Raw genomic sequence first — 12,679 nt, forward strand, 5'->3', positions numbered from 1 at the left:
TTCCTCTGCCTCTACGTTCTGAGTTCTAGTTCTTCAAAGGTCGACTTTACCTTTCATCCTTTCGGGATTGATAAATTAAGTACCAGTTGAACACTGGGGTCGATTTAATTGACTCATCCCCTCCCCTAAAAGTTGCTGCCCCTGTGGCAAAATTTGAAACTATTATTATTATTATTATTATTATTATTATTATTATTATTGAGTGAGAGAGCAGTGCATGCCATCAAAGTGACACTGGGGTAAAATATACGAAGCCCAGTATACCCATCATGACTACTTGTCTGATAAGGAATTAAAATCGAAACCACATCAAAGACTAAGCTCGGCGGAATATTATCTACATTCAGTGACGTTGAGCCTTTGCCTGTCATGTGTGCCACGTGTGATATACTGGGCATGTTTCCCAGGTGTCCGTGTTTCATATATGGTATGCATTCCCAATTGGGAACTATTAGGCTAATTATTTCAAGCCTATTATTTGTAATTGTGCTTTTTGCTCTTAACCTTTTGCCTGTCCAAAGAATTTTCATAAGCTTGCCCTAAACGTCCATACTTGTTTCAGACTTTTCGTTAGCTTTCCTTTCGTACGTCCTAAGTTACTCTAGAAAGAATTAGCCTAATAATTGTTATAAGTGCTTCTAACACAGACACAAGGGAAGAAATTTAGGGGTTTCCAGCCCAACTGTGGGCGATTTCAACTGTTGAGTGGGCGATGTGTAACTGATGAGAAAATGATAGGCGACTGGAAATTTTGGTGGGCGATATAGGAATCTGAGTATTAAGAAAGCATTTCAAGATATGCTAACCAAAAAAATTTGCAAAGGAGATATGTAAAAGTCCTGTTTAAAAAAGCAAAAAAAAAAAAAAAAAGCAGGAGGCTAAATGGAAATAACCGGGCCACATTCCTTGATAAATACACCTTTAGACAAAGAACATTTTGGTATTTTCTATAGTTCTTCGGACAAAATGGTATTTTTTTTTTTCGGATATAAATCAGATTAGGTAAAAACAAGAACAACTTTATGTCAGGCAATGAGAGAGCACACGTAAAATTGACACTAGATAACTTCTAGGAACTCAACTGACACGCTGTAGACAAGGAGGTGCGGACAACAATGCCAGACAAAATATGAGAATCCCAAGAAGGGATCTATTCACAGCTCAATGCACATGCTCGTATAAACAGACAGCCACTTGAAGTTGTTGGATTGTATTGATTGCCAAGTGATTGTAACACTCTTGTGTTTTTGCATTTGTGAATTATTGAAAACGAACTTCGTTTAACAATATAACTTGGCGAACGAAAATTTTATTATCTATTGTTTCTACTATTTTCTCTGCGTATTGCACAGATTTTAAACGCCGCAATGTCTCCATTTAAGAAAATTTGTCGTCAATACAGCATTGATTGTTTATCTTATGGGGGTTTGTCGCTTCTCTCCAGAGCAGTCAATCATCTATGTGCCATATGTGCAACAAAACTTTAAGCAACGAAACCGTGAAGCATTCACGCTTAAAGTATCATTTATATTCTAAGCATGAAGGAAAAACCTTTGGCATATTTATTACAAATTAAAGCCGCATTCGAAAAGTGGAAAACGTTAATCTCTAAATTTCAGAAAGCAACCAGGCAGCAAGGTAACAGGATAACTGCAACGGACAACATTGCATTACTTGCCGAAAGGCTGGTACATCCTACATATTACTGCGACATCAACTGTAATGCATAAAAAGCCTGACGCAATTATCAAGACAATTCCACTTAGGTATAACACAATTTCTTGATGTATAGATGAAATAGGCCACCGACGTCAAACATCAATCCACAATCTCTGTCAACACCAAACGCCCAGGAAAATTGACGAAAGGGGTCTTGTTTCACGAGGACAATGTCCTTGGTTGCCGCGTGTGATTGTGGCCTTGCGTAATTGTAGCTGATCAGTCTTCCTATTCTCCTAATTCTGCCCTATCTGACTATCATTTGTTCCTCAGCATAAAGAAAAAAACTCTTGGCTTGGGACCAGTATCGCAGTGATGATAACGTCATATTATGTAACCAAGCGAGGTGACTTGCGGTTAAAGATGAATAATTCTAAGCTCAATGTGTCTGCACTAGCTGCATCACGCCAGACACAGGGGTCGCATTGATGATATTTAAAAACGGTATGTATGTGCCAAAATACTTAATGTTACTGCTTTTGATATTATTTTCAGTAAAGACTTTTGTAATGCAAAAATTTGTTTATTTAAAAGAAAATTGGTAACGGTTTGTTACTTGTTCATAAACTGAGTTTTTGAAACGGTTACACTTTTAATTATACCTAAAAGTACCTATCATGAAATCTGATCATCCTTTATAATTCAATTTAATAAAATACAATTTTAAATGGTCACGTTTGCGTTCGTTTGTTTTTTAACACGATAATAACAGTACCTGCATATCAGCATTATTTGTTACCGCCCTTTGGTATTTGGTTTTTACTGTATCCTAAAATGTCAGTTTACGAATCAGTTATAAATATTTACCAAACATTTTTGGTACGCTTGTGAATATTTACTATACAGAGGGGCGTCGGAAAATGGGCGATAATGCAACCAAGGGTTGGGAACCTCCAGTAGAATCGATTATATCGACAAAAGTATTGAATTTACCAACCTTTGGAGGAGGAAAGGCAGAGTTGACGCAGACAAAAGTTGAACTCAGAGCATTAACTGCTATAACAAAATACCACAATGCATTTTGGCCGATGCTTTAATGATTCTACTAATCTGCCACTCTTTATAAAGAGACGAAAATAGTTACTGCAAAATATTTTGTTTGGCGCGCTAACGATTGTCAACCCACCGCTCTTACTATGAATAGTTCTAATATAGAACCATCTAAGACAAAGCCTATTAATTTTATTGCTGTTCTTATGGAAGTTCCCATCTGAAGTCAGGATCGTGCGGGTTTTAATATTTTTACGTTGTGGTTTAAAGTTTCTCTTGGTTTTACGAAAGAATCATGTACAAGGTGGTGCAAAAGTAGGCTTACAGTTATACAGTTGTATATTTTATTCTTTTATTTAAAAAAAAAACGTTGTATAATGTTAGTCCCATAAATGCTCAAAATGTCCACCTTGAACATTGACACATTTTTAGAGTCTATCAGCCACACTGCGACACACACGACACAGGTCAAGGTCAGTGCTGATTTCCAGGCAGGCCTCTGTAATGAGCCCACGTAGTTAAAGCAGATTGCTTGGTTTTCTCCGGAATACCTACTCTTTCACAACACCCCAGCAAAAAATAATCCATGGGCATTAGGTCTGGGGAACGGGGTGGCCATTTAGTAATCCCACGTCACCCATTCCACCTACCTGGGAATGTTTCACTGAGAAAATTATGCACATGAATTGCATAATGCGGTGGTACCCCATCCTGTTGGAATAACACGTTACCAAAGTTCGGCATAGCCTGTATTGCAGGCACCACCTCCTTGCGCAAAATTTTAAGGTAGTTGTCACCGTTAAGTGTGCCCTCAAAAATGACAGGCCCAAGGACTCTTGAATGCGACAGACATACCCAAACAGTGACACGTGGCTGATTCATCACAGTTGTTAGTGTTAGGTAAGGCCACATCCAACGAAACAATCTTGTCAACGAATTGCGGGTTTTCATAAATCTCATTCAGCATGACTTCTACGAACTCCACACGACGATCTGGATCATCCTCTGTTAGGTGTTGCAGAAGTCTAGGTCGGTATGGTTTGAAGTTCAGTTTTATTATGAGACGACCGAGGGACCTTCGTGAGGTGCTCGTCTGGTAGGCTTCTTAGGGCTATTCACAAAAGTCAATGCTACCTGCATTGAGTTTCCTTAGTGGCAACAATTCGAGGACGTCCGGATTTTGTGGCGTTCTTTACTGAACCTGTCTCTTCGAATTTGTCTCATTTTGTAGCGAGACCAATTCCTATTATTGCATATTGAAAACATTTGACTTATATAGGCTCCTCACATTAATCTGTAGTGATTGGTTAAAATACTTATCATGTGAGTGGACATTTGTTGTGATTGGTTGAGTGTTGCACGGGATTGAAGGTCCAGTTATGTTGTGCGTAATATATTATGATTTGAAGAAATAGATTTTCTGTGGTCTGCTATCAAATATAAACATTTTTTTTGCCAAAACTCCATCCTTGTATCAGCAGAAAATGCTGTTATTAAATTCAACTTTTTCTTATCATTGTAAATATTTCCAGTAGAAATCTTAAGATAGTTCACAAAGAAACTATGAATTGTATGTGTGTTTCTTGATGCTGTAAACTCAAGCACAAAATGAATAGATCTTATAAAAGATAGATAATAGATTTAACAACCAGAAAACAGATGCACAGACGGCATCCTTGGAGTTTTATATATGTCGGTCTATGTTCAGATGTTTATGAGCCTTTCAAAAGCAGCACCTACTACACCAGCAACTTTGATTTGGGGTAGAGTAAGACGCCTTTTTCATAATCAGCCTATATTATCATGATGTTTTATCATATTTTAATAAAAATTGAGTCAGCATAACCTACTCTTTATAGATGCTCCGTGTACCCCTATACTCTGCTCTTTCCATCTACAAGTTACAAACTTGTGGACTTGGAGTATGTATGTATGTATGTATGTATGTATGTATGTATGTATGATTGTATGTATGTATGTATGCATATATGTATGTATGCATGTATGTATATATATATGTATGTATGCATGCGTGTATGTCTATATGTACAAGCTGAGAGAAAGAGAGAAAGAGCAAGATATATATATATATAGAGAGAGAGAGAGAGAGAAAGAGGGTGTGTGTATGTGTGTGTGTATGAGTGTATATATGTATGTGTGTGTGTATGTGTGTGTGTATTTTCTGATAAAAATGATAACACAATGCCAAGAATTAGCCTCGTGCCAACAAGAAATTTCTTTTAGTAATAGTTTTTGGCAGGTTGATGTTCTCTGCGTCATTTGTGTGTCTGTATCCGCGCACGCGCGCGTGTGTGTACTTGTGCATATGCTTGTGTTTTTGTAGGAAGGGAGGGCGTACTAGGTTAATGATAATACGGATATCCATTAATGTATCAACTTTCTCCATGAGTTAATCAATGCCTTATGTATAAAACGGCAATAAAAGAAAAGAAAAAAAGAAAAAGACAGCCAAAGTAATGAAGAAGCAACATGTCTGATGTGCATATTAGTTCTTTGTTCAACTTATAAAATTTGACACTTTCAATTACAGCCAATATTACTGCTTAGATGTTAGTTTACGTCAGTCCCCAAATAGCCTTTTGTTTTCCAACTGCAAATTTAAGAATATCAAGTCATGATACTTGTAGAATATTAATTACAGATTTTGGGCGGTGTCTCTCAATGTCTAAACAATAATAAATGCACATTTCTCAGTTTTAAGCATATTTTCAAAAGAACAAAAACGATTTATGCTGTATATCTCGTAAACAGTTGTAAGGTTTTGTTATGGTCGAAAGCAGCAGTGTTGGTACTTTCCTTCCTTCCTTTCTTCCTTTCTTCCTTCCTTCCTTCCTTAAAGACTAAGAATTTCTACTGTAAACTTTGCAAAGAAACTTCTTTTATAAAAGTCTTCCTTTCGGTTGAAACCGAATAGATTACTGCATCGGAACGATTAGATGCTGCGTATGGGAATCGCAGTTGTCCAAATATCATGATTCCTGTCTCGGCCTCAGGCCCGTCGCCAGACTTTAGTGCCTGGGGATATTTAAGAATATTTTGGGTGGCTACTAATTTGTAATAATGCCAAAGTGGAGTTTCGAAATAAGTGTATCACTGTAAACCTGAGGGTGCACCAGTGAGTGAGGTAGTGCCGTCTAGTGCATCTGCTTAGCGACGGGCATGCTCGGTCTTGTTTATGCAATCAATCTAAAGTATAAGGCTTTGACGTTTGGCACTAGTCTGGCTGGAGGAACCGTTCGTTAGTGTGATCGCCTTTAGATTGGTACGCCTTGTTTTCTATCTGGGATGAACTGACTTATCCCTTGCTGTTTCCAAGACCTTCATGAAATAGTGATTGTTGGCTTGTCCTACTGTGATTCACGTATTAGAAAACAAACTGCTGGGTGGATAAGATGTCGAATTACCAGCTCATAGGTCATGAATTCAACTCCGGTGTCGACGTTTCGATAAGACAGAATTTTAAATTCATCTAGTTGTAAGGAATAGATGCCATATCATTTGAAAATGCTACCTGCAATAGACCGGCATCCTAACCAGAAGATGGTTTGTCTCTCAATTAAGTAATATCATAAGACAAGAGCTAAACATTGATACTTAGAACATAAAAAAAAACAAACAATTAGATTTCAACAATCACTAGCTTTCTTTTTGACTTCTGGAGTCATAGTACAAGAGAATACCGTTGCGAAACCTGTCAGAAATTTTCTGTGAATTGTGTTATCGCAGTTTCAGTCTTTCAACTTTTTTCTAATCTCTTAAAATAACGAAGAGGATTCTCAATCCCCTTTGTTATTTGGATAATTTCAGAGGTAGTGTAAAGATATGATATTGACAAAGAATTTTAAGAGGAGGTGTAGGTTGATTACATCGACTAATCACTGTTAAAAATTGCTGGTACTTCATTTTATTGACCCCCAAAAAGATGAAAGCCAAAGTTAATCTCGGCGATATTTGATCACTGAGCGTAAAAAGCCGGAAGAAATCCGTTCTTGCAGTTCTACTAATCCACCGCCCTTTGTTTCTAACACTAACAAAAGCACATAGCCATAAATTTGTGGTGAGGGGCTAACTAAAAACAAGATATTTTAATTTATCAATCATAGAGGAACGAAAGGCAAAATAGACCTATACGGGATTTGAACTTACAGCAAATCCCGCCTAGGTTAGAAAATTTAGAGTACAACCTCTTGACATTGAATCGTCCAATAGGAAAATAGTCCGATGATGAAGTCAACATCTTGGTACGCGTGTTAATAACATCTTCGAGTATAAAGCCGATACAAATATCTTACAGACTATCACTGTTCACCTTATCTTGACACAATATTACACACGCATTCTATAAAGATTTAGAATGTCCTTTTAGACCCAAACTCCAACTTCTTGTAAACGGAAGTGAGAGACATACTGTCGTAGAAATCGCTTCAAGTTTTTCCCATTTCACACCCACTAATAAGCGGTGGTGCATTCTCGAGACCACTTTGAACGTGCAAGAGTTCTCTCCTCGATCTATCACATATAAATATACCCCACTTCACACTGAAACCCACACGCCGATACAGAGACACACCTATATACACAGAAAGACACAAACACACAGATACACGAACGCGCGCGCACACATAGACACACAAACACATTGACACAAACATACACACATATGCACACGTACATATACATGCATACATACAAAGAAACATACACACATAAGTACGTGCATAAACACACATACGCACATGCATAGCCGTGCTCAAACACACTCGTATTAATATACGTCTCAGTGTCCTATGAAGTGCTGACAAGCAGTGAAATAATCCCACTAAAAAACATAAATTTGTGACGAAAGGAAGCTTGGTTAACAAGTTTTTCTTTATGTCCCATTAAAATTCATCATTAATAAACTTAAGAGTGGGTGTTATCGGCGTATGTGTGGGTGTGTGTGTGTGTATGAATGGGTACAAATATACGGTCATGTCACACACACACACACAAACACACGCACGCACGCACACACAAATACACACGTACACACACACACACACATTTACTTATACATGCATGCATAATGTATGTATGTATGTATGTATGTATGTATGTATGTATGTATGTATGCATGCATGTATGTATGTATGTATGTATGTATATCTATATATCTATCTATCTATCTATCTATATATATATATATATTGGTGAGTCTGTGTGGTTAAGAGGTTAGCTTCGCAGGTATGTAGTTCTAAGTTTGATCGCGCTCCTCTATATTAATGTAGATTCGAGTTCATCAATGCCATATGAGGGGAAGTTAATAGGTGGAAACAGTATGGAAACCCTTCAGCTTTCGTAAGGCGTTTTTTATACCCAAAGCGAATGCAGCTGAGATTGCAATATTACTATCGTAAATATCTTATATTTCCCCCCAAGACAAGTATACATAGAAACAAAATCGGTCACACTGCCTCTCTCTTAAAATATTTTTTTTAGTTCGCTGAAGATGGTATAGATACAGATCAACATGAATGCTTTACATTAATATATTTACAACTAGAAACCAGTGACGGGTCGTAGATAAAATTAGTAGGGGTGATGCTTCAGAAAATTTTTAGCAGTTGTTTCAATATTGTGTAAAAAGAAACAAACATATAAAAAGAAAATTTATGCATAAACTTGATCGGTTTGCGTTTCAGCCACTGCGGGGTTGGGTGTTTAATTTGTTCACTGAAAACCGCCACGAATTCCCCACTGCTTTTCAAAAATCCCCCCTAAATCACAAAGTAGGTGGGGTAGGGGAATCTGCCCTATTTTTCAAATCCTGGCAGCAACATTGTAGCTGGAAGAAGAATAATAATCGAATTCTATACTTTACCACATTCAAGAGTATAAACACGTTTTTAAGCACAACACACCCGGAATAAAAAAGAAACACATTTCATCAGCACTCCAGGGTCGGCACTGCATGAACGACAGTGCTCTTTCTCCCTAGCGGGCAGCTTCCTATCTCGGACATGTGAGCATGTGCAAAGCAGCCAAACACCGCGTCGCTGGAACTGTGAAGCGCACAGTTCTATACAAGGATTTTTGTATATTTTTCATAAACTAAGGGGTAGCTACTGACATTAAGCATAAGGATTATATAATGTACATGTTATGAAGAAAGAATTAAAGAAGAAAGGACTCATTATATTGAATGTTATCGATAATATCGAGTGGAAATAGGGGCTGCTGCAGTTCCGCAGTGCTTATACACGAGCCGCCACTGCTAGAAACAGCTTATCTAAGTGTCGTTAGGTAACACTATGCATATTGAACAAACATTTGTTTTTGTGTTCTTTCTAGTGCTATTTAGTTGGCGATATCGTATATATTATGTTGGAAAGAAAGTCCCTTCGAATTTCAAGATGGAAAAGAAACTAATGCTTCTTTGATCTTAATTGATATATTTAATCAAGATAATACTTCCCCTCGTTTTCCACAACATCATCCCATTTAACTGGCAAATTGTTGATCTCCCGGGTGTAAAATTCTTCAGGTGTCGAAGCAAAGAAATACTTAATATCAATTTTTTCAACCTCTTCACAATTAATGAACTGTTTTCCCTCTAAATAATGTTGCACTGATCAGAAAAGATGATAGTCAGATGGAGCAAGGTTAGGAATGTAAAGCAAAACTTCTATATTCTTTTCCTGAGTGACCTGGGAAATATTTGCTCTTGCATTATCATGTAAGAGCAACAATACTTCTTTGCATTCACTGCTTCGTTTTTGCTGAACACTTCATGATAGATGACACCTTCATAACCCACTAAACGCAGAGCGTAACTTTTTTCGTGTGAAGTCCAGCTTTGGGGATGGATTCTTCATTTTCGTTGTTTACGTTGGAAATCGTTTTAGAGAATCCACTTTTCATCACTTGTGATAATTCTACTCGGGATAAAAATCGGTAGCAAGACTGCTCTTCAATGACAGGCAGAGGGCAACTAAGACGCAGTCAAATGATAAGGGGACCGTCTGACCAAGTTAAGTTTATGAAGGTATTTTATGATCGAATTGAACTGTTTCGCTAATTTCGCTAATTTCCGTGCAATCAGCTTTGGGTTTTCGGATCTGTTCAGCCTGGCTCACAGATTTTTTAATTAATTTTTTTAAATCAAACTGTTTGAGACTTCGAATACTGGTGGAATATCTCACGAAGAACACGGTTTACTTTGAACATTTTTGACAAAATTTTGTATTTTAGAAGTTATTTCGTGTTAAAGTTGTCGTATTTGGGTAATTTTAACCAATCAACGACGTGTATTCGGTTGAAGAAAGCTATTGCTGTTTGCGATAGTAATCGAAGAGGAACAACTTCCGGGTCATTTCTACTTAATGTCACCACTGTTCTATTTTATTTTTTGTTTACTGCCTGTGTTCCATATTACATGCTTTTTTAATTATATTTTTGGCTACCGCGTCGGAGTAACCAGTAAACATATAGAGCTACGGGTCCGCAGCTAGCTTTTTTTTGTTGTTGACGTGTATGTAGTTTCAAAATGCCTTATTTTACAACTATGAGATGTATTGTTATTGTCATGATTTTATCTTACTATAACCAATGTTTCGGAGACTTGAAGCTTCATTTTCATTGACAGCTCGAATGCTTCACGTCGGATGTCCCACAATGGCCGCAGTCCAATGACTGAAACTAGTAAAAGAAAAGAAAAGAAAAGAATGCACGCGCGTGTTTATATTTGTGTGTATTTGTGAGATAGATAGGTTGTTTGTATGTATATATGCATGCATACACGTATGTGTGTATGTATGTATGTATGTATGTATGTATGTATGTATGTATGTATGCATGTATGTATGTATTATGCATGCGTGTATGTATGTCTCTATGTGCGCATGTTTGTGTGTGTGTGTGTGAGCGCGCGCGCATTTGTGCTTGTAAGTAAGTGAGGATAGTCGCACGCGCATGCGTGTGTGCGTGTTTGTGAGTTTGAGGTTGTTCGTTGGACTAAAAAGTCTCAGAGAGAATGTTTATGTATTATTTACGTTTGGCTGCAGAGCTGCGTGTGTGTGTGTGTGTGTGTGTGTGTGTGTGTGTGTGTGTGAGGGAGAGAGAGAGAAAGAGAGAGAGAGAGAGGGAGAGAGATGATAGATGTGTTTGTATCTATGGGACGATGTGGGTGGGAATTATGAGTTTATGTATTAAGTTATAGGAAAGGCTGCTGTAATATACAACAGTTGGAAGTGCTTGATAATATTGCGTATGAACTAATTATTTCTTTTCACTCGGTACAAGTTAAGGCTTTGAAAGGAAAGTATATAGTCGTCTGAAATGAGGCTATGAACCTTATACTAGGATATGAGGCTATGCCCTAGGAAATGACACTATGCCATGTGACATTCATATCCTTCTTTTCATAGCGATTTGTGATGGAATACTTTTATTAACTTAAGATTATATTGTTTTATATTATTTTGGAAAGTGTTTGTTCTTGATGTTTTTGTAAGACACTTAGTCAATATTTTTCAGTCACATGATGCGCCAATGAATATGCAAATCATCGTTTCAGATCTCGCTCTTCATGGTGCAAATAACGATTTAGAAACAAAAACCACTGGATGCTTTTCAGGCCTTTCTCTCTGTTCATAGAATTAAGGAATGTCTCGGAGTAGGTTGCATGCTTGAAAGGTTAAAGAGGGATGAAAATTGATATCATCTGACTGGAAGTCTATGGTCGGTAGTAATGAATAAGTCAGGGGTCAGCAACTTCTTTGCCTCTACGGGCCGGATCGAGTATTAATGACGGATAGCGGGCCGGACGAAGGCCGTAACAGAATAATTACGGAAAATTACGCAAGCTAAAATTTACTCACGAGTGTTGACTATACGTAAAATAATAATTTGTATTAACCACAGATGAATGTAGTAATGGAAAAACATCATTTATTCAATTTAAGACATCGTTGGAATTATTTGTTTAAAAAATCGTAAAACTACATATCAGCCAAAAAATTAATGGGAAACTTAGTGTTTTTTGTTCCTTGAAAGCTTTTCAATATTAGGCTTCAAACTTGTTGATGCCAAGAGAAAGATATTATCAAGATGATTATCAGTTAATCTTGTTCTCAAATTGTTCTTAGTTTGCTTCAATTTGGAAAATATTTGCTCACACTGATAAGTGCTTCCAAACAAAGATGCAATCTTTTTTGCACGATTCACTAAGTTGGTATACTTCCCACTTGGAAAAATATATTTTGCATAGAAGTCAATCAATGAAACATCTTTAGAATGAAATTTTGATCTCAATATGTCGTCACACTGCATATCAGTCAATTCTATTTGAAAATATTTTGATACTGTCTCCATCTCCGCATCAAATGGCGTAACAAACAATTTAAACTGATTTGCACGCAGACTAAAGTCAGCAAAACGTGATGCAAATTCATTTCTCAAATCCTGGATTATATTCACAAATACTTCTGAATCCTGTGATTTCCTTGCTTGAAATGATGGAAAATGCGCATAAATTTTATTTCGAAGTTGATGTTCCCACAACTGTAGCTTTTTTTCAAAGGCAACAATATGGTTATACATTTCATTTACGAGCTGAGTTTTACCTTGAAGTTATAAATTTAAGTTATTTAAATGAGTTACAATATCCACAATAAAAGCCAATCAGGATCTCGAAAATGTGAACTATCCACACGATTGCTTTCGAGAAATATCATCACCTTTTTGTGTAAGGCAAGTACTCTTAGCATTGATCCTCGGCCAAGCCAGCGAACATCGCAGAAATAAGCAAGGTCACCACATTCTGCCTCAATATCTAGCAAAAACTATTTAAATTGATAAGGATCTAATCTACGAGATAGGATCAAATTCATGGCCTTCATAACAATATCCATAACATTCTTAAATTTCAAAGACTTGACACACAATGTCTCGTGATGTAATGAATTTTTAC

At 37.0% G+C, this 12,679-nt stretch overlaps 1 protein-coding gene across 1 annotated transcript; it reads right to left on the bottom strand.

The window, feature by feature from the left end:
- Positions 1 to 11,739: 11,739 nt before the first annotated feature.
- Positions 11,740 to 12,309, bottom strand: LOC106877518 (general transcription factor II-I repeat domain-containing protein 2B). The gene has a single exon (XM_014926446.1). The coding sequence runs from the start codon at positions 12,307 to 12,309 to the stop codon at positions 11,740 to 11,742; it is 570 nt and encodes a 189-aa protein (XP_014781932.1).
- Positions 12,310 to 12,679: the final 370 nt, after the last annotated feature.

Source organism: Octopus bimaculoides, chromosome 3 (assembly GCF_001194135.2).
Source record: "Octopus bimaculoides isolate UCB-OBI-ISO-001 chromosome 3, ASM119413v2, whole genome shotgun sequence".
NCBI classification, from domain to species: domain Eukaryota; kingdom Metazoa; phylum Mollusca; class Cephalopoda; order Octopoda; family Octopodidae; genus Octopus; species Octopus bimaculoides.

Excerpts from the sequence above, each read along its gene's own strand:
- LOC106877518 (XM_014926446.1), bottom strand. The coding sequence starts at position 12,309 with ATGTATAACCATATTGTTGCCTTTGAAAAAAAGCTACAGTTGTGGGAA.